Source organism: Ursus arctos, unplaced genomic scaffold (genome assembly GCF_023065955.2).
Source record: "Ursus arctos isolate Adak ecotype North America unplaced genomic scaffold, UrsArc2.0 scaffold_9, whole genome shotgun sequence".
In the NCBI taxonomy this organism is placed as follows: domain Eukaryota; kingdom Metazoa; phylum Chordata; class Mammalia; order Carnivora; family Ursidae; genus Ursus; species Ursus arctos.
The window spans coordinates 57,965,207-57,988,330 of record NW_026623111.1 but is presented as its reverse complement, the minus strand read 5'-3'; the positions used below and the strand labels follow the sequence as shown (position 1 = coordinate 57,988,330).

General features: G+C 37.5%; 2 protein-coding genes across 8 annotated transcripts in view; both read left to right on the top strand.

Moving 5' to 3' along the window:
• The window catches only part of G3BP2 (G3BP stress granule assembly factor 2), an 80,449-nt gene extending 71,748 nt beyond the window's left edge, over positions 1–8,701 (top strand). For all 6 annotated transcript variants that reach the window (XM_048211835.2, XM_044388179.3, XM_026509948.4 and 3 more), the window contains 4 exons: positions 3,279–3,381; positions 4,583–4,711; positions 5,260–5,378; positions 5,791–8,701. In XM_048211835.2, the coding sequence (XP_048067792.1) occupies positions 3,279–3,381; positions 4,583–4,711; positions 5,260–5,378; positions 5,791–6,063 (624 nt within the window). In that variant the 3' untranslated portion in view covers positions 6,064–8,701. The remainder of the gene's footprint in view (positions 1–3,278; positions 3,382–4,582; positions 4,712–5,259; positions 5,379–5,790) is intronic.
• A 1,633-nt stretch (positions 8,702–10,334) lies between these two features.
• CDKL2 (cyclin dependent kinase like 2) overlaps positions 10,335–23,124 on the top strand; it is a 42,736-nt gene continuing 29,946 nt past the window's right edge. Inside the window, exons 1-3 of one of the 2 annotated variants that reach the window (XM_026509950.4) lie at positions 10,335–13,925; positions 17,852–18,195; positions 21,324–21,522. In XM_026509950.4, coding sequence (XP_026365735.3) covers positions 21,355–21,522 — 168 coding nt within the window. In that variant the 5' untranslated portion in view covers positions 10,335–13,925; positions 17,852–18,195; positions 21,324–21,354. Of the gene's footprint in view, positions 18,196–21,323; positions 21,523–23,124 lie in introns of both variants that reach the window. The other variant, XM_057309830.1, reaches the window with a different exon arrangement.

The following is a 23,124-nucleotide window of genomic DNA, read 5'->3' as shown; positions in this document are numbered from 1 at the left end:
GAATTTTCTTTCAAAATCCTTGATTTCCTATCAGATTTGCATTTGGAATCCTTTGGATTGTTGCTTCATCTTCTGAGTGTTGGCTACATTTATTTTAAACTTACTGCTAGTTAAAAGTTAAAATAGCTAATGCTTATTATGCCTTTAGTATGTGCCAGGCATTGTTCAAAGTACTTTATATTCATTCTCCTCTAATCCCACAGTCACTCTGTGAGGGTGGTTACTGTTACTATTCCTGTTTCACAGATGAGTAAATTGAGGCCCAGAGTACCTCAACCTAAGGTCAGACAGCTGTATAAATAGCATAGGGCTGAGCTTTGAATTCATGCAGTTAGACACCAGAGTCCCTTTGTGACTCATGTAAACCTATAGGTTTCTTAGCCCTTTGGAGGGGAATGTATCTCCATTTACATCAAAGAGGAGTACTATATTTAAGGCATGTCTTAATTACATTAAATCCTATCCTTTTGCCTAGGGGGAATTTTTTTTTTTTAGTTTTGAAGTTATTTTTTTTTAAATTGTAGGAGACTAGATTGTATTTTCCAACCCATACCTTATACTAAGACATGTTTAAACATGTACAGTTTAAACCTTAACTTTCTGGGGCACCTGGCTGGCTCAGTCGGTAGAGCATCCAACTCTTGATCTTGGGGTTGTGAGTTCTAGTCCCACATTGGGTGTAGAGATCACTTAAATTAATAAAACTTAAAAAAAAAAACCCTTTCTGATCTTTTTAGGCTATATTTAGAATGGATTCATGATTTTTCCACTCAATTTAATAAGTCTTTCAGTTTTATTACTTTGGTATAGTATATCCATTTCCTTAACACTTTTAGCATAGTTTAATGAAAGAATTAATTTAGTGTATTGGTAGGAATTAACTTAGAAGTAGGTAAGTTAATTTCTTGGTGAAAAGGGTTTGTCTGGAAATTGACTAGTTTAACTAGCATATGTTCAGTTGAAGAACTTACTGTGGTTTTACCTGTTGTCGTTGGTTTGATTTGATGGTTCCATTTTTATTTCATATTCTGTTTGACCTTCTTTTGTGGAATTTGTCACCTGAGCAGACTTTCTGGTTGCATGGAATTAATTTGTAAGGCTCTAAAGTGTAGTATGTGGTGTGTTAGCCATTTTATCTTATTGGAGTAAATAGTTCTAATCATGAAGTTGAGCCTGAAGAACTATAAATGCGCAGCTGGCTTAGGTGACGTGTTAATCAGTTATTGAAAGGAATATTGTTACATCTTTGGTCCTTTTTTTTTTTTTTTTTTTTGCATTGGCATCATCAAATATCTTAAAGTCAGGTTGCTAAATCGCGATATGAATTATTTGAAAGACATTGGAAATTATTTGAGTTTGTTTTTAATTTTAAATCCCTAAAGGATGATGAATTTTTCTGTTTCGCTACTTGTAGTTATTTTTGTTTTGGTAATCAGTTTTGAAAAAAATTTAAATTAGGTCAGTGAGGACACCTTTTAAGTTCTTTGATATCATTTGGATTCAGTGAGTCTAAGGTTTTTCTGAAATTTGTAGATTAAAAGGTACCTTTGCTGTTTTTATTAATTTTCTAAACACACTAGCTTCATCAAACTTTGTTAGGGCACATCTGTTCTTCAATTCTGTTCTATGTTCATACTTAGTAAATTGTTGCTTTTAGGCCACCTTAGTGAAATTCATAAATGACTGCCTTTTTTAGACATCACATATGGGTCAAATTACCATATAGTGGTAAACTCCAAATACAGATAGCAATGGTCTCAGAGTTATAACATAGGATCCCTTGTCAGGCATAGAACATTGTCCTACATGTTAAAGAACTAAAAAATGTAATTTAATTTTAAATGACGCAAGAGTTACTGAACATCTATACTTAACATCACTGTGCTTGGTTTTTGGGTGTTGTAGAAATGAATTAAGATACAGTCCTTAGAGGAATAAATACATATAAATAATTGAAAAAACTGGAGAGAGTTAAAAAATTATTTTTTTTAACTAGTGAAGTTCTAGAACATGGGAAGCAACTTGATCTTGAGGGAAATGGAAAATGTTCATGGAAACACAACTTGGAAAGAGATAGACATCTGTTAAAAACTGCTAGGATAGAAATTAAGATGCCTTTCGATTACAGTGGGTGAAGCCTTTACAGTAAATTGTCATTTTTGAAAGAAACATAATTCTTTATATCAAAATTTGTCCTTGTAAGTTGCGATATTCCAGTTATATAAATGATGAAAGAGTTTGAGACACTGGCTGGACTGAGGTCCTCAGAGATGATCAGACATAAAGACAGGGCTGAAATCACTAGTTTTCTGACTCTGAGGATATTTTCTTCATATCCTGCTGAGTGTTTTCAGCATTCTTTGAAGGTGTATTTTGTCTCTTCCTTGGACCATAAATATTTGGGCAATAGATGGCTGAAGAGTATGGGAATTTTGAAAATGCCACTGTATTAAGGAAAAGGTAATAGCAGATGCAGATGTTATTTTGTCTTAAAATAGTTAATTATATGTGTGTAATTCAGCAGTTAGCAGAAATTTTTGGAAGTCATCTTAAAATGTCCTGTTACTCCCTGCCTGCTCCTGCCCCTGCCCCGGGGTGCAGTTAAAGAAAATTGTTGGGGTCAGTCCTTAAATAATTGCCTACCTTTCCCATAAGGAAGAACAATAGGGAGCTAAAGGACTCCTTGATTCTGAGGTGTTTTATACATGTTTCTATCTTGTTTATATAATTTTAACTTAAATGTAGGATTTTTTAGTTGCTGGAGTAAGCTAAATTGTGTATTTTGAACTATCCATTGTTTTAAGATTTATTTGTGGGGTAGGGTTTAGAAGATATTGGCTAAGCACTTACATTTGAAGGGCACAGCTAGATAATTAGAAAGTACGTGTCATAATTTTGTCTAAAATAAAAACGGCTGTTTCTTTTGCATATGCATTTACATGGAGTGGCTCATCTTGCATTTTTGTGATTTTTGTAGCAGTACCTTTAATGCTGTCTCAATGTGGATGTAAATTTATTGAAAAAATGTGGTTGTAAAAAGCAGCTTATTTTGAGTTACATATCCTTGAATGGGAAAACAAACCTACTCTACAGTCCTAGATTGGTACAGAATATCTTTATAAAAATTTATTCTTCACATACATAGGACACTATGTTAAAAATATTCTAAACTTAAAATTACCGTTATGTCTGCTGGTGACTTGCTGGTAACTGATTGAGTTGTTTTGTCTCCTATGGAATGAGTTTCTTTATAATGTGTTTTTTCCCTTGTATTTTAGCCAAGAGTTGAAGCTAAACCAGAAGTTCAGTCTCAGCCACCTCGTGTGCGTGAACAACGACCTAGAGAACGACCTGGTTTCCCTCCTAGGGGACCAAGACCAGGTCAGTCAGCCACCTCTGTGGTCTTTCGCATTTAGTACTTGGACAGTTGGAAAAGACTATGCTTAAAATACTATAATGTGTTTTATATACAGTTCCTTTCAATACAAAATTTCTTAAAGGTTTAAGTAACTTGCTAAAATACAGTCTGGGGCAGAACAACTGACTTTTAGGGGAGGATTAGTTGACATGCCATGGAGACATGTATTTTGAAGGTGTAAAAATTTTGAGACAGATTTTATTTGGTTATTGTCACTGGTTCTAAGAATTCAAAACCGAGCTGCCAATAACCTACTGTCTTACTTAGCACTCTTATCTCTTCACAGATAAACAATAAGCACACCCTGATTCTTCTTATTTTGATTGTCTTAGGTATTAAGTAAGTTGCCATGATTTTTGACTTGTTTCCATTGTTAGCTAATATATGTAGCACCTCTATTTGAATTCTATAAGTATGTTTAGATTGCTTTTGGGAGGAGGTGGGAGATAGTATCTATTAATAGCATATGTAATTTTTCCCACAGAAGTAAAATAAAGTGATGTGTTACTAAACCAGAAGTCATGGGAACTGGGGTTTATCCTAGCTTTGCTACTGCTTGAGTTTATGGTCTTGGGTGAGACCCTTAAAATATGAGCTTCTCATGCCATTTAGCTATTACACAAACTTTTCTTGTGTGATGCCTTTCTTATATGCTTCACTTTGTTCTTTGTGTTATTGGGAGGATCAAATAAATTTTTTATATAAATTTGAGCATGTTATGTATACAGGCTATCTAAATGAGATATTACTATTAAATTTACTGATTTGGCTATAATTTCATACAACCAAAGATTTATTTGCAAACCTCAAAATACTAAACAAATATTTAGAACAGATATATCTCACTATCTGAAATTTGTTTGGTTCCTGGGTGATGGCAAGAGTTTGGTGTTAAGGAGGAACATTTGTACTAATGTTGGACTTTCATATAATCAGATCAGTAGATCTAGAAGAAGGTACTTTAGCAATCTAGTCAATACCCTGACTTTACACTTAGTGTCATGTTGTTTTCTAACTAACCTACTAATAATAGGCACTTCCACCTCTGTTCAAGGAGCTCACTATCTTATTAAACTAAAACAGGAATATCTATTGTACATTCATTGCTTTAAGCTTAGTTATTATATGACATTTTAAACTTTAATATCCTATTCCTTTTCTCAGGCAGAGGAGATATTGAGCAGAATGAATCTGACAACCGTAGAATAATTCGCTATCCAGACAGTCATCAACTTTTTGTTGGTAACTTGCCACATGATATTGATGAAAATGAACTGAAAGAGTTCTTCATGAGTGAGTAGTTTATTTTGCTTTATTGGAACATTAAGCAAGGGGGAATAGAGCTTTTTTCATAATGTAATTAGAACTTTTTTAAAAAGCTTATCTCTCTACAAACTGTGGGTCTCCCAAGTACCAATCACTTTAATTGATCAGAAGGGAGGAGAAGGTTATATTAGATGTTTCCCCATGACTGTACTTAGTGTTGACTGACCTAGTTGTAGAGGTTAGAAGCAAGAGCTGATTCAGCCTTAAATTTGGGGATGGGATTCTTTTGGCAAATATAAGTCAGAAATAGAAAATATCATTGTTTTTGTAAAACCATGCAGGTAACTTTCCTTTGGAGAGGACTAATGAAGAAGAGTAACAAAATAAGCAGCCAGGCTAGTTGTTTGCATCTTTGCGTGAATGACAAATGAGTGAATGTGCCTTGGTTGTCACTGGATGTAGCAGCTTGTATCTTTTGTTTTGAAATGGTTCAAGTAGATTACTTCTCTTCAACAATTAAAGCTGCGAAGTATTCTATTAAAATATTTAACCCTTGGTGTAATATATTTTCACAGGTTTTGGAAACGTTGTGGAACTTCGCATCAATACCAAGGGTGTTGGGGGAAAGCTTCCAAACTTTGGTTTTGTGGTTTTTGATGACTCTGAACCAGTTCAGAGAATCTTAATTGCAAAAGTAAGTGACTGAAAGGGCGTACATAGTTCAAGACTTTATTATTCCAATTGTATGTACTACTGATTTGGTGCATTTTAAAGCCATAGAAGATCTTTTCCTAATGGTGAAGCTAAAAATAGTTTACTAGAAATGGTATTTACGCAAAGAATAAAGATTTGTTTGTAGTTTTAAAGTTTGATTATTTATTTATTATTAATTTTTTACCACACAAGTAATTACTTATGACAGTCCATTTGAGGTGTGGATTATTTTAAGTTGCACTATTTGCTGTGGTGAAGAAGGTTGGAATAGATGGCATATTAAAAATTTCCTGGAAGTTTTTTGTCAGGATTTTCTTACTTAGGTAAATAAGGGAATACATGACAATTGCTGTCTAACCTGCCCATGTAAATCTTTTTCTCTCCTTTTAAAGCCAATTATGTTTCGTGGGGAAGTACGTTTAAATGTGGAAGAGAAAAAAACAAGAGCTGCAAGAGAGCGAGAAACCAGAGGTGGTGGTGATGATCGCAGGGATATTAGGCGCAATGATCGAGGTCCTGGTGGTCCACGTGGCATAGTGGGTGGTGGAATGATGCGTGACCGGGATGGAAGAGGACCTCCTCCGAGAGGTGGCATGGCACAGAAACTTGGCTCTGGAAGAGGAACCGGGCAAATGGAAGGCCGCTTCACAGGACAGCGTCGCTGAAGCTCCACTGTTGGCAAAGTCTTGGCAGTGGTACATTATTCATCGTGTTTGCATTCTTGTTAATTTTTTTTTGGCTTTGGAATGTGACACAGCCTTTTTGATCATTTCTTTGATGTGAAAAGCATCTTTTGGTTATCAGTTAAATTGAGGTGGACATTATTTCCCCAATTTCACAACAAGATTCACATTGTTAATTTATAAATCTAGACTTGGAGAATTAAGGACTGAGAAATGACCATATCTTAAACTATCTACAACAAAATGAACTTAAAAGGACATGCCCAACTGAATTCAGGTCCTTTGAGTCAAAAAAAAAAAAATCCTCTGCTGCACATTTTGTTTAAGTGTTACTGTTTCTGCCTATTAATGTTGGAAACACAAATAGTGCAATTTGTGCAATTGGAGAATCTTGCCTTTTTTCTTGGCTCCCCCCAAAATACAACCCAACAGAAACTTGTTATGCACTCATCAAAATCCACTAATGGGTACTCTGAACTCATTAACGTTGACATCTGCAACAGGAGGCAACAGGGGAAAAAGATCTTTCATCTTTTTTTCCAGTAGAGAATAGTTTGTGAAATGATGAGGGCATTTTATCTGCTTGCTGTGACCAGCGTGTGTACACATAAACCTTAACAAGACTACAAGTATATTCCAGAAGGGAATCATTTAGTTATGAACTAAATAACAAAAATCATAACGTCAAATGCTATGGTCTTGAATATTAGACCAGATTTAGTAGCTCCATATCTAAGATTTTTCTACCTGCCCCTCTTCAGTACAGGGATGGCTGGCTGCTCAACACACTCCTCCCTTTTTCCTTTCTTTAAGCTGTGTACAGTGAAAATCGTCTTTACTGTATTTTTGTTCTCTGGTAATGTAATAAGCATGATGGTGCCTTCTATTAATACATCATTCCAGTCTTGCTGGTAATTTTGTACAGTATAGTGTATGAATTGCTGTGCTGCAAAGCCAAACAGCTGCAAAATGTTGAAAAATCATTGAAGTGTATAAAAATTGCAGTATCTTTAAAATCAGTAAAATTGACTAGCATATTATTTACTTTGTTCTTCAGTTAACAACTTTGTGTTCTCTGTGGGAGGGTGTCTTGTGTGTTTGGGAGGGAGAGGGAAGGAGGAAGTCAGTTATTTGAGTCAGTCTCTTGTTGACTTTTCCCTTAGCATGAATGTGAACGTTGAAGCGTATCACTTGAGAGGTGCTTGGAAAAGTCAATCAACTTGATGTACAGTTTTTATGACCTTTTAAAAGCAGTCAGATTCCATAAACGGCAAGTAAACCTGAAGTGAGGATACTGCAATTTTCAGAGAAAAGAACAGCAGCTCCTAAGTGTTTGCATTTTCTATTTGGGGGGCAGGGAACTGTCATTCATTTTGCACAATTCTTGAACTGATGTCAGCACCCGAGTGGCTCTGAATTTAAGTCTGGGACGACATCTTTTATTTTTACATAAATCTCTAAACAATTCTGTGAGCAAAGTTTGTAGCTGCTGGATTATTGTCTGTCTTTATAGCAAGTTCCAGTAAACCGCAAGTATGGCAAAGGATATCCAATTTTATGCTTGGAGCATTCGGTACATAACAGTTTCTGATGTTTCAGGCTAGGAGTGAGGTAAATTAAGTGTGACCACTTAAAGCTGCTTGTTAGCATGGAAGACTTCTCCATTCTTAGTAAAAACAAAAAATGCACTTGACATAGTAGCAAACTGGATCTGAATTATGAAACTGTTTGCTATTTAGTAAACTAGCAAATGATGCACATATTTTGTTTTTCATGTACTGGGCAATATAAGTGAAATTAAATCTGTCCTTTTTCCCCCTTGAATGAGGTCTTCCATGTTTGGGGAAAAGTCTTGCACTATTGCATATATTTTGGGGACACAGATTTCTCATAGTTTCCACTGGGGGGGGGCTTAAAGATTTTTTTCCTGTTTGAACACTTTTACACTTTCTGATATATAGTACTTGAAGTTCTTACCAGAAAATTACTTTGGAGTTTTGAAGCCTTTATTCAAACTACTTTTAAATAAGTGGTTTATTGTCAGTGTTTTGTTTTATAGCATATTTTTCCTCTACTCTTATTTCTTTCCTTCCCATTTTAAATATATATATAATTTCCAATCTACAATATTGCCCTGCCACCATGAAAACTGTGTTCTGGCACCAAAAGTAATGACAGATGTTAAGTGTAATAGAAAATTAGAGTAAAGAGCCATTCAGCTTCAGTCTTTACATACCATGAATAAAACATTAAAACATCACATGGAGAAGTTTACATGGTGATTGTTCACCTGCAGTACTGTGGACTTTTAACATTTTGTCCCCTTTTCAGTGAACCAGAGTAAAAATATTCATTGACCATTACTGTTATTTGCTGATTTTTTTTTTTTTTTGATGGTAATATTCTATCCTTATGACACTATTGCAACCAAATTGGCTTTACCATCTTGGCTTTAGTAGGTATAGAAGACAATGGATTACCATCTTTATTGCTGTAATGTGTTAAGCATTATATGCTAGTAGAATCTAGTTTAATTGTTTCAGGTGGAAAAGTATTCTTTGAGTTTCCATTTTGAATGTGTTTGGACTAAACAAACAATAAACTACTGATGTCTGCAGCATTTATCTATGTCCCTAATTTAATCTGTAGGTTTGTGTTCCAAAGTATTTTCTCCCAATTGCATTTCATACAACCTAAGTAAAAATAAGGAATTGTTCTAAAACCAGCTGCTGCTTGTTTGTGAAATTTGATGTCTAAAAAACTAAAAACATTTCAGTACGACTTGAACATGGTTAGAGATGTACCCCAGTTGACTTAGCTAAGTGGTATACAAGTTAAAGAATAGCATAAGGGAATAAGTTTAAGAAAGGTGAGAATGATCGAAATCAAACATTTATTTAAAGAAAACCAAAACTTGAGTTTCCAAAGGATTTGTACCTCCTGTCTCGGAAGGAAAGAAGAGGAATGGGAAGACTGAGGTTATCTGAAGTTATAGGCATGACCCAATTCAGAAACCGTAACAAATTTGTCAAGCTCTAAAAGAATATTAAAGGAAAAATAATTACTTAGTCACGTTTGCAAGTATGTATTTCAAATGAAAAATGAGGTCCTAATGCATATGTAATTTTAGAACTTGAGACTTTTCTTTTGTTAAAAGGGATGGTTATAAATGATTTTTTCCTGATGATGTATTCATAACACTGTTTTTGAAGATTCCTTGAATCAGTCTTCACAAGTCTGTACTGGAGAGAAGCCAGAATAATCATTATTTCCGTACTCTAAGGAAGTAAGACTTAAGATTTTTATAAGTGTATAGTAAATTCACTTTCAATTTTACTTATAATGTAATAACTTTGACCTGTGACTGGGGAAAAACATCTTTTTAGAAGGGATAAAATGTATATGCTACACTGTATTGAAAACAACCAAATTTGAAGCAGCATATTATCATTTGGTTCAGGAAACTTAGGTGAAACAAAATATTTGAACATTTCAGCCACACAAAGATGCTCCATTTCAGTTACGATGTGATGTAGTCTGTGGCAAGTGAAAGAAAATTTAGTGGCTAGATGTTCATATTTTTCCTTTCAATTAGGACAACTTGCTCATCATAGTTTATATTTTAACTAGAGAAGAATAAAGACCCCTTTTTTCCCTTTTTATTCTGTGTTCCATAAGATTTTCTAGTTATTTAGTAGTAGACTATTATGGTTAGTTTGATGCCAGAGTTCTAAATTATTTAAAATTACTGGATAAGTGAACAATATTACATGAAAGAAATTTCCCATTGTGATAGATTTCAGTAGGTTCATATAGAGAGTAATTGTTAAAAAATAATTTACATCATTAAGCCAAATGATAAATGAAGTTTCTGAGGTTTTTTGGTTTTTTTTTTTTTTTTTTTTGGACAAATAGAGACTAAAATCTTCGAATCTGTTTATGTATATATGCACATTTTATGTTTAACATGCTTCAGAATAGGAAAGTGTTCTTAGCATTACCAAATACTGGGCAAAATGCTATAAATGCAGATTCAGAATTAAACATTCGCAAACAGATTACTATGCTTCTATTGCCAAATTAATTGATCTTTGTCTTGATCTCTGAGATTTTTTTTTTTCTTCTAAGAGTTTGATAAAGCTGGCTGCCTATTTAAATGCTTTCTTTCACTTTTGTGACTTAGAATTCTTTTAACTGCTCTTGTTTTCTGTACTTGATCTTATCACCTCACAACTCCAGGCATGCCAACCACCCCACCCCCAATCCCTTCTGCTGTCCTCTGTCTCTTTCCTGGTAGACTTTCTCTGGTTTCATTTAGTCCAGGCACAACTTTAGCTTCAATATATTGTCCATTCAATAGCTTCCATATAGTAAAATAGTCAAGAAACAGCCTGGGTTTCAATGGCAACTCCACCATTCTGTGGTTGATCATGTTTGGTGTTTGGTTTACTCGTTTGTAAGGTGGGTGATGGTGAGGATTCTCAGTGACTTAATCTAAGAAGCATCTAAAACAATGTAGCCGGTCTAATGCAATTGTTACCTGTTACTATTTTTGACTCTCTTGCATTTTGCTGTCGTCCTATCCTGTGTTCCAAATACGTTTTTTTGTGTTTTGTTTTTGTTTTTTAAGATGATTTGGGAGGGAGAGCAGTAGCAGAGGGAGGGACAGAGGAAGAAAAGGAGGAAGCAGATTACCTGCTGAGCTTGGAGCCTGATCCCACCACCCTGAGATCATGACCTGAGCCGAAATCAAGAGTCAGACTCTCAACCACCTGAGCCACCTGGGTGCCCCCCACTGTTTTTTAATCCTTCCTGCCACGGACCTCTTTTAAGTCCTAGAAAATTCCAAGTTCAGAAGTCCAAAACAATGTATTTTCTCTAAGTGATTTATGCATGCTTGGCTCTCTAATAATGAACATCCCATTTTTCTGACCTGTTTAACCTAGAAATATCTGAAGTCTCATCTGTTCTCAAAATTTCCTCTGGTTCCCTCCTATCCACCTTTCAGGCTGTAAGAAGTACGTGGGTGCATATTTAGGAAGGTGGCTAGGGAGCAGACCATAAAGGGCCTTGCTAGCCTTAAGGAGGTTGGTCTTAATCCCAAGAGCAATGGGAAATGGAAAATTTTAACAAGTGGGGGCAGGTAATTCTATTTTGAAACATCTCTAGCTACGTAGTAAACAAATTGAAGGAGTTCTGTGATTAATTGAGTCAATCAGGTAAATGGATACTGCCAGTAAATCAGTCAAGAGCTGCGATGCTGGATTGGTGGTACTAGGTAGTACTGAAGTGTGCTAGAGTACTGGTGTTAGAAGTCTAAAGAATTTGAGAGACGGGCTTGGTGAAGGAAAGGGTGGTATCAAAAGAATTCTAAGTTTCTCACTTGCATAATTGGAGAAATAAAATGGTATGTGGAACACAAGGGAAAACAGGCTTTTTGGGTGAGGAGGCAGGAGTGCTAGTGAAACCCTCTTGGATTTTGATGCGAAACTGGACCTGAAAAGATCAGGCTGTCTAGGATTGTGTAAAATTTTGGCTTGTGCCTTTTTATTTCATTTCAGTATATGAAGTCAATTTTATGTATATTTACTGCAATTAATAACATGGCTGTGCATATTATAGAAAGTACAGATAATCCAAAAGAATGAACTCCCGTAGTCTAATCTGTAGATGGTCCCTGTAATTACCTTGGCATGAGTGTATGTGTTTTCCTATATACTATTAGACGATTGTTTTAATGACAAACCATTTAATGCTTGATAAAGTGTAGATTGAGCCACCTCTGTGTGCCAGACACTGTTCTTGATTTTGAAGTTATGTGAGTGAATAAGAGAAGTCCATTGGTCTCCCCTATTGATAATGGAGAAATGTAGTTGTAAATGCTGTGCAAAGCATTAAGATAATACACAGCCACCATGTGGCAACTTTAGGATGGTGTTCCCCGTTCTCCCATTCCAGCACTCCAGCCAGAGGAACCAGCTAATGTAAAGCCTGTAAAATTGGAAAAGCAGGGAGAAGACGCTGGGATTGGTGAAGTCGGGTCAAGAGGTGGCAGAATGGTAAGAGGTGGGGTAGGAGACATAAGGGGATTAGATCACCTCAACCAGGGTATGGAATTTTTCTAATTGCTACAGGAAGCCATGAAAAATGTTAAACATGGAAGTGATAGACTAATGCCAGGTCAAGAATACATGGTAGGTGGGGCGCCTGGGTGGTTCAGTCGGTTGAGCGTCTGCCTTTGGCTCAGGTCATGATCTCAGGGTCCTGGGATCAAGTCAGGGAGCCTGCTTCTCCCTCTTTTCCCCTCCCTCCCCCGTGCTGTTACTCTATCTCTCAAATAAATAATTAAAATCTTTTAAAAAACATGGTAAGAGGACAAGAATGGAAGCAGGAAAACTAAAAAGCTGTTGTAATTCAAGACTTAAACATCTGAGGGAAGGAAATAGATTTAGCTTATTTTTTGGCACCTGAATTTAGGAGGTGTTTGATAAAAGGAATTGACGATGACGAGTTCTGGATAGCATGAAGATATCAATGAAAAGCAGATGCTTCCACTTTAAAATAGTGTAACCAGTAAAATATCTTTACACCCCATTTTTATCTCTAAAATGAGTTTTCTATATAATTTGAAGATAAACTGAGTCATACTTCTGGTAGCTTTACATCTGATTTAATATTTAGGCAAGGTAAGTCGTTATCTATTTCACAGCCAAGGAGACTGAAGCTCAGAAAGGATATGCAGTCGTACTGGTATGACATGATTTGAAATACTGCATTAGCCAAAAGTGTCAATCTGCTTTAAAGGATGATTTATTTAATTTTAGAAAATGAGTTTGAAATACCAGAAATTTAAACTTTGAATGCAGTGCATTTTTATCCTGGGGTTATTTTAGCAAATTGTAAAATCACAGCCTCCAGCATTAGATGGATCCTAAAATTAAGGCTCCCTTAATCAGGAACTACATTCAGGAAGCACAGCATTAAGTAATGAGGCAGAGTAGAGAATGGGAACAGAAGTCAAATAGCGGCAGGGGTGCCTGACTGGCTTAGTAGAGCATGTGACTCTTGAACTCTGGATCTTGAGTTTGAGCCCCACGTTAGGGGTAGAGTTTACTTTGGGGGAAAAAAAAGCCATTGAGAAATCAAATAGCTGTCAAATACTCCAGGTCTTTGAGCTGATAAAAAGGAATAATTTCTGAGGGCCCATCATTTTACATATATTTTTTAATCTGATAACCCTATTAAGTTTAAATTTTTTTGTTTTTAAAGAGGTGAACTGAAGCTTGTAGAGGTAAAAAAAATTCTTGCATATTGGTGATGAGGTTAGCAACTTAGAAAATAGACGTGAGAGACCTTTCAATGCATGATGACTTACCAGAAATGACTTAGAGTGATGTTTCAAAGCAGGCACTTAAATAACAAATGTGTGACAGAAGTGAGAAGGATTTACACAGCAGTCTAAATATTTATCAGAGTCTTAGTATGTGCCAGAAATCATCTTGGGTGCTGAATAAGTAATTTCAGTCCCGGTAAGTCCTGGGCACAATATGACAGTAATCCTATAAGGAAGAGTACAGTTTATTTTACAGAAGAGTTAATTCAGGCACAGGGTTTAGTTACTTTTCGAAGATCACATGGCTAACAGAGGGCAAAACTAGTGGAGAATGTAATAGTGACAAGAAATGGGCTGTTGTGTAATCATTACCGAGGGTGGTGATGAAAGCCCTCTCTGAAGAGGTACATTTGAGATCCAAACTAAGAGAAGGCAGCCATGATAAGATCTGGTAGGAGACATTCCAAATAGAATGAAGAACAAAGGCACAGGCTCTGTGTTTGGAAGATTGGTATGTTCGAGGGCAATAAAGCCAGTGGGGCCATAACAGCAGATATTAAGAGATAAGAGCTAAATTGTGGGTGGCCTTGTAGTTTGGATTTTACCCTCGTACTGGGATTGTAGGGATCTCAACAGGGAGGTGATGTGCTCTGAATTAGTGTGGAACCTGTCAGGAAGGGGTACCAGGTGATGGTGATGGTGATGGTGGCTTTGATTAGGGTTGCAGTTGTGAAGATGGTGATAAATAGCTAATAAGATATATTGTGGAGATAGAACCTAGAAGACTTAATTATGGATTAGATTTTGAATGTGAGGAAAAGAATGTTCAAGGATGGTCCCTGGGATTTTTATGGAACTTGGGTGGAAAGCTGTACTCTATTGAGATATCGAATGAGCAAGAGTAGATTGTGGAGGGAAAAATCAACAGTTCTCTTTTAGCAGTGTTAAGTTTCATATGACAATTGGATAGCCAGGAAGAAATGTCAGGTGGTTTGATTTTGGAATTCTCTGAGAAGAGCTTAGTGCTATGAGTGGCCAGTATAGGTCTTTGCAGTTGTTGGATGAGATGAGAGATCACCTAGGAAGTAAGTGTACAGAAGAGAAGAGGCTGAGGATTGAGCCCTCAGATACTCTTAAAATTCAGGGTTCTAGTACAGGAAGCCTACAAAGGAAGCTGAGGGAGACAAAACACAGCAACACAGGTGTCATGGAAAGCTAAGTTTCAAGAGTTTATCTCAAAAGGAAAGAATAGTTGTGTCAAATGCTGCTGAGAGGTCAAATAAGGTAGTGAATTAATTAAGCGGGGCTATCTGCTATAATAAATAGACCCCAAAATGTCTAATGGCACAAACAATAGTTTTTTACCTCATAAAAAATGGAGCGGTAGTGAACAGGCCAGTGGTCTGGCCCTCCCCCACTTAGTCATTTAGGAACACAGTTGAATGAAGGCTCTACCAATTTTAATGTGTGGCTTCAAGATCATGCTGTAGTCATCTTCATTATAGCCAGGTGAAAGAGAAAAGGAATACGGAGGATCTTGTGTGGAGATTTTTATGTGCCAGGACTGGGAATGGTAGATATGTTCCATTGGCTTGAATTAAGTCACATGACCCCAACCTCAATGGAGATTGCAGAAAATAAACAAGCCATACATACAGGAAAAAGGAACCAGCTTAGTGAGTAGTTAGTAATCTCTGGCACAGATGACCTTGGCAGGATAGAGGTCATAGTGACTTTTGGGAAAAGCTATTTCAGTGACATGATAAGGATGAAAGCCCAAGAGAGAACTAGGAAGAAATGAATAAACTTCTGTAGTTTTGTTATAAAGATTCGGAGGAATGCGGTAGAGGCTAGAGGGAGTTGGAACGTCAAGGGAGAGTTTTTGTAAGAGGCATGTTACCAGTGCAAATCCATGCATATTTTTAACATTTGAGGAATGGATTTCCAGGTTCACACTGTTATGATATAGTATAGTATAGATGTATGATCATGATCAAGAGTTGCATGCTTTTTTTTTTTTTAAGATTTTATTTATTTATTTGACAGAGACAGCCAGTGAGAGAGGGAACACAAGCAGGGGGAGTGGGAGAGGACGAAGCAGGATCCTAGCGGAGAAGCCTGATATGGGGCTCGATCCCAGAATGCTGGGATCACGCCCTGAGCTGAAAGCAGACGCCTAACGACTGTGCCACCCAGGTGCCCCAAGAGTCGCATGCTCTTCTGACTGAGCGAGCTAGGTACCCCTCCAACACTCGGATCCTTGAGCCTCAATCTCACCGTTATCTTTTTCAGCAAAAATGTTCTTTTACTGAGAAAATCTAGGCCAGCTAATGTGTCTGTCCTATACTTTTCTGAGGTTTTCCTTTTTTCTCTAAGCCTCTTCAAGGCTAAGACCTTCTCAGACCTGTCCTGGGCTTTTCATTATTCCTTTTCTTGCCTCTTTAAAGCTTCTCTCTACTCTTTTTCCCTCCAAAGATTTCCCAGTTGAAAAAGAAAAATAAGCAATAACCTAATCCTGCTTCTACCTAATGCTACCTCCTCTTCAGCAAATCTGTAGATAGCTTTACCCAGGATGTATAACTGTTGAACACCCTATGTCTCCTTCACAGTTGGCTTTCAAACTCAGTTCTTTTTGAAACTGTTTTCTCAAGTATTGTTTATTCACCAAATCTAGTACTTTTAGTCTTTATCCTTTTGGTTCCCTGTGGGATATAAATAGGTTATTTAAGCTTCAGGGCCTCTTGCCTGCAGGGGCCTTTAATATTTATGTTGTTGAATATATTTGTAAGGTTGGAAAAGTAAAATATTTTTGTATTCTTGTTCTCAAGCTTCAGTCCTAACAAACAGGGATTTGCCACTTTATAAAAGGGGGTCTCCTGAATTCATATAAAAAATTCATCAGATTGTTATAGCCAATAGAGGTAACAAAATGGGGCATGACTCCTTCCAACTTGGTCACAGCCAGGACTGACCAAAGAAATTGTATTCTTTTCATGCCCAGGTCCTAGGTCTACTCATGATTTTAGGTTCAGGAACTAGATTTTAAGCAGCTTGACCAAGGTGATCAAGCACTGGAAGATTAATTCATGCTAACCAAGATCACAAAAGATGATTTATAAATCAATATTTATTTCTTGGTATACAAGAAGGAATTCATACCTTAATATTGACTATGGTTATAAATATCTGCTGTTCCAGGACATTCTCTTAATTGGATCAAGGTGTTCTAGAGACCAAACATGATTGTAAAACGTTTAGTCTTCATGATTTCTTTTAATAAAGATTTATATGATCTCCACACCCATCGAGGGGCTGGACTCACGACCCACCTGAGATCAAGTTACATGCTACACGAACTGAGCCAGCCAGCCTCCCGTAGTCTTCATGATATAATATGAAAATAACTGAATGCTTAAAGCCTCTCATTGGAGGGGTATGGCCTAAACCCCAACCTACTTGAAGATGAGGAAAACCATGTTTCTTGTGTGACTCAAGCCTGTGCGTCATTCTGACCTACCAGTCTTCCCTAGTCACGGATCTAGCCTTAAGGCATGGTCTGTGCCTTGAATCTATCTCACCCCCAAGTGCACCCTATTTGGCTGCCACACGCCCGTATTGCACACATCTCTTCTAGTTCCGGGGACGCCCTAGGCCTTGTTTCATTCATGGTCTTTCTCCCTCTTTCATTATCTCCTCAAAGTGTGTCCCTCGCTTTCAGTGCCCAGGCTGTCCTCCTCGAGGTCCCTCCTAACGTCACGTGTGTTGTCACCTACTTATTTTCACCTTGCCTCACCTACTAATCATCACCTCCGAGGCTGTCACCCTCATCACCTACCTGGCCCGGCCTGGCCCCACTGCCCCGACCGGAAAGGAAGCGTCGGAACCTTCCCGGGTGAGAGCGCCCGGAGCCGGTCCCACTCACCGCCCCAGCAGGGAAGCTGTGAGGAACGCTTCATCGCCCTCTGTGCCTGTCTCCCCCTTCTGTTTTCTCCCAATCCCACAAAACCACCACCCCTTTTATTCTCTCTGTGAGCACCGGACTCGCCTCTTGCCCTCAGTTGCGAGGAGAGGTCTCCTGGCAAAAGCAGAAAGGTGCCTCTCTACTTAAGAATTGAAGTGTAAGTGGACGCTGCCGTCTGCGCATCAGTGAACCGAACCCCGGCCAAGCCCCAGGTGAAGGGGCGGGGTGGTTGGCGCTGAGCCAATCGTAGCTCGTGACGACAGGGCCCAGCCAATCAGGACACGGGAGGCTTGGCGCACTCAGGGCGGGCCCGGGTGGGTGAGAACCCGCCCCCTTGCAGCTGGGTGGCCAACGCCTTCGCCCAGGGCTTGCTGGAGCCACGCAGGTTCACAGACTCCAGGGACTGGGCACCCTGAGAGCTGGGAGACGGTGCCCTCCCACCCAACTAATTTCTTTACGGGCCTCGGCCTTAACAGGCGTGTTGGTGCCTGCCGTGGACGCATTCTGACCTGGGCTGTATCTCTCTCTGGAGACCGTGCCTATGGTTGGGCCGGAGTGAGGTCGTTGCCTTGACGACGGCAGCATGCGGCCCGCGGTCCTCCTGCGTGTGAGCCTGCGGCAGGCCGAGGCCAATCTGCCTCCCTGCCTGATTCGCCCCGGACCAGTGACTGTGTCCACAGACGAAATCAGACCAGCTTCGGAACTGCTAGTTTGCTAGTCAGCATCTTTTAGACCTGCGAGCGAGATGCATTTCACCTCAAATTTGTTTCCAAGTTGAAAACCTTTGGGTCTTTCCATATGAAAGGATTTTAAAGAAACAGTAAGTGTAATACTTTAAAACGCTTCTATTATCTCGTTCTGTGACCTGTGATAGATTTCAATCTGCTTGTCTTTAATAAAATAAAAAATTAGCATTATTTTTATTATCTGATTGTTGGTATTAGAACCAAATGTTTACATGGCACATGTCCAGAAATACCGCATTGCCAATTGGCCAGGCATCCTTTTAGCTTGTATTACCTTTACACACAGGAGTAGAAGGCGTGAAAAATTGTAGTTTATGAGTAACTGTTTCAGGAAACCAGAGGCTTTTTAAGCTGTGATACTTCTAAGGTATTTGTGGGCAGTGCCACTTGAAAAAGCAGGTGTGTTCAATGGGCTGGGACTACATGTGTGGTTGGTTTCCAGAATAAACTTGGAGTAGCCAACTTGCTTAATGTTAGCTTGTGATATGCTTTTTTTTTTTTTTAAGATTTTATTTATTTATTTGACAGAGATAGAGACAGCCAGTGAGAGAGGGAACACAAGCAGGGGGAGTGGGAGAGGAAGAAGCAGGCTCCTAGCAGAGGAGCCTGATGTGGGGCTCGATCCCACAATGCCGGGATCACGCCCTGAGCTGAAGGCAGACGCTTAACCGCTGTGCCACCCAGGCGCCCCAACTTGTGATAAGAAACATCTTATACATGCTTAAGGAAATCTTAATTTTGTTCCCTTTGCATTTTCTTTTTCTTTTTTTTTAAGATTTTATTTATTTATTTGACAGAGAGAGAGACAGCCAGCAAGAGAGGGAACACAAGTAGGGGGAGTGGGAGAGGAGGAGCCTGATGTGGGGCTCGATCCCAGGACTCTGGGATCACGCCCTGAGCCGAAGGCAGATGCTTAACAACTGAGCCACCCAGGCGCCCTAGCACTTTGCATTTTCTTTTTTTTAAAGATTTTTTTTTTTTTTTTTTTTTTTGACAGAGATAGAGACAGCCAGCGAGAGAGGGAACACAAGCAGGGGGAGTGGGAGAGGAAGAGGCAGGCTCATAGCGGAGGAGCCTGATGTGGGGCTCGATCCCATAACGCCGGGATCACGCCCTGAGCCGAAGGCAGATGCTTAACCGCTGTGCCACCCAGGCGCCCCAGCACTTTGCATTTTCAAATATTGAGGACACCAATTGCAAAAATGTTTAAAAATGATGCAGGTTATAGAGTCCAGCTATTTTTGTTCAGGAAAGGAGAGGTAGAATTACACCAAGAATTTTTTTTCAAACAGACATTTTATTTAAAAATAGTTAGTAGATATGAAATGGAAGTTAATATGTCAACTATGTGGAAAGTTAGTGTTGTGGACACTGCTCTGTAAACAGTTTATAGAACCTACTATCAAAGCTGTTAGTAAAACATGAAATAATTGGAGTTCGTGTTGACTGGAATTTATTTTCATCTTTTCCCCCTTTGGGTCAGTGTTCTGGTTTTCCATGTATATCTATCTATCTATCTATCTATCTATCTATCTATCTATCTATCTCCAAAATAAAGCCCTAAATTATTAAGGTAAACTGATGAAAATGTATGCACACTGGTTTATCACAGTTTACTAGAACAAAGAGGGCATTTGTTTGGTTTTTGTTATCAGTGTACTAATATGGAAGCAAATAAAACATCACAATTTACAATCTGGGTAAATTAGTTTTAGATTGCCATAAGGACACAATTAATGAAATACGTGGGAGGTTTTTTTTTCTTTCCACGTTTTATGAATGAGTATTTTTGTATTGTTAGGTTAAAAAAAATCAGCTATAAATCATCATTTGAATATATAGTTATTGAAAGGTTTTTTTTTTTTTTCAAAACTTTTAGAACCATAGTGGGATTTGGAGAAATATTTTTTGTTCTTTGCTTCCGGAATTTAATTTAAAATCAGATTTAAAAAATAAATTTAACTTTGGAGTTATTAGCTTTTATATTTCATGGCAACCAAGACTTGTGAATGAAAATCTGTCTGTATTTGAACTGAAAAGTTTTTTTCTATACCAAAATATGTAGTGGAATGATTGCCAATCCTTCATCAGTCATTATTGGGATTGCCATTATCCAAAAAAATGTCATATAATGAGATGTAAAAGAATTCTACATACAAAATTCAAATGACCATACTTACAGTGAGTAATCATTAAAAGGATTTTTGAAATATTGTATTTGGTACTACTAAAATTTAATTTTTAAACAATTTGCTTATATACTGTGATATCAGTGTTGTTATTTTGTAAGTTCAATATGGGAATTTAATTACTGTAAGTAAGAAAAATATAGAAAAATAGTTTATCAAAGTTTCTTAGTGTTAACTTGGCAAGTGATGATTTCGTGAACAAATATTTTTCCCAACTGAGTAGAAAGTGCATAAAGATTTTCAACTTTGCTTTTTTAAAAGACTTATTTATTTGAGAGAGAGAGAGACAAAGAGAGAGAGCATTAGTGAGGGGAGAGGCAGAGGGAGAGAATCCTTAAGCAGACCCCCCTCCCGCATCCCGCACCCCAAGACCAGGTTTGATCCCACCACCCATGAGATCATGACCTGAGCCAAAACCAAGAGTCAGTCGCTTAACCGATTGAGCCACCTATGCACCCCTCAACTTTGCTTTTTTAAACCTGATGTAAAAAAAATAATTTTGATCTTCAAAAAACCAAACTCATTGGGGTGCCTGGCTGGCCCAGTCAGTAGGGTGAGTGACTTGATCTCAGGGCTGTGAGTCTGAGTCCCACTTGGGTGTGGATATTACTTAACAGTAAAACCTTAAAAAACAAAACAAAACAAAACTCACTTGTGCTTTTTCACCTCTGAGTGGAAAGGCTTGTGTTTTTCTAAAGTAAGCTAGAATTATTTTGCATGATAGTTCAAGTATTGCTTTATCTGAATTAAAAATATATTGAATTTCATTAACATGACATATAATAATTTAAATTTAATGGCTTTAATTCTTGTCTATTATGAAATGTCTAAATGAAATAATTTGAAAACATAGCTTAGATGTGGAAACATTAAGAAATTATGAGTCAGAACAGAACAGCCATTAACACAGCAACTGCTCTAATATGGAAAACAAGTGGGGAAGAATTAATTTACTGGGAAGGTGGAGGAAATTAATATACTCAACATTATTAACTATGTTTTGTTTTCCACAGCAAGAAGAACTCCTACCAGTTTTGAATTAAAATGGAAAAATATGAGAACCTAGGATTGGTTGGAGAAGGGAGCTATGGAATGGTGATGAAGTGTAGGAATAGAGATAGTGGAAGAATTGTGGCCGTCAAGAAGTTCTTAGAAAGTGATGATGACAAAATGGTTAAAAAAATTGCTATGCGAGAAATCAAGTTATTAAAGGTGAGTAAATACCAATACTGAGTTTAAAAATAAGTTTTTCTTGATCAAGATTACATTTTTATAAAAAATTACTGTTTTTATATTAATTTCCACACCAAGATTTAAGACATAAATTTCTTTTTTGACAATAAACAAATAAAATGATTATATATGCATATTCATTTATCCTATGAATATAAATATGATTTTGAAAGTATTTGTTGTTTCTTTATGTATCTATCTACCTATCAGTCATCAGTGTTGGGGGTCCTAAAGACCACTCGACATTCCATGATTCAATAGGAGGACTCAGAGCATTCAGCATTTATGGATTGCATTCATGGATTTATTACAGTGGAGGATATAAAGCAAAATCAGCAAAGAAAAAGACACATGGGGTGAATTCCAGAGGACACCTGTCACAGATTTCCAAGAATCCTCTTCCAGTGGAGTCACACAGGATGCACTTATTTTTTCCAAAAATGAGCTGTGACAACACGTGTGAAATATTGTCTACCAAGGAGATTCAGTAGATTCAGTGTCCAGGGTTTTTATTGGGGGATGTTCATGTAGACACCCTCTGGCTCATACCAAAATTCCAGAGGCCCAGAAGGAATGGAAATATTCAGCATGTGCAACATTTTTTTTGCATATTGAGCCACTTAACCAGTTCTTGAAATGAAGGGAACCCTCATGAAATCCAAGTTCCCAGGTGCCAACCAAGGGCTCATTTTGTAAGCAGACCTTTCTAAGTCTCAGGCCTGCTGTGTGATCTCTCTCTCTCTAATCGGTCTCACCAAAAATTTATCAATTTTATTTATCTTTAGAAAGAACCAATGTTTGATCTTCTCTATTTTGTATTTCTTTTTTTAATTTATTTTTTAATTTAAATTCAATTTAATTAACATACAGTGTATTATTAGTTTCAAAGGTAGGATTTAGTGATTCATCAGTTGCATACAACACCCAATGCTCATTCCATCCAGTGCCCTCCTCAATGCCCAACACCCAGTTACCCCATCCCCCCACCCACCACCCCTCCAGCAGCACTCATTTGTTTCTTATACCTAAGAGTCTCTTATTGTTTCTCTCCCTCTCTGTTTTTGTCTTATTTTTCCTTCCCTTCCCCTATGTTCATCTGTTTTGTTTCTTAAATTCCACCTATGAGTGAAATCATATGATATTTGTCTTTCTCTGATTGACTTATTTCACTTTACATAATACTCTCTAGTTCCATCCATGTCATTGCAGATGGCAAGATTTCATTCTCTTTGATGGTTGAGTAATATTCCATTGATATATATATATATATATATATATATATATATAGTATAATATATATACATTGTATATATGTAATATATATAGAAATGCATAATATCCATTACACACACACATACACACACACACACACACACTACATCTTCTTTATCCTTTCATCTGTCAGTGGACATGTGGGCTCTTTCCATAGTATGGCTATTGTGGACATTGCTGTTATAAACATTGGGGTGCATGTGCCCCTTCAAATCACTGTTTGTATCATTTGGGTAAACATCTAATAGTGCAATTGCTGGGTCATAGGGTAGCTCTATTTTTGACTTTTTAAAAAAAGATTTTATTTAT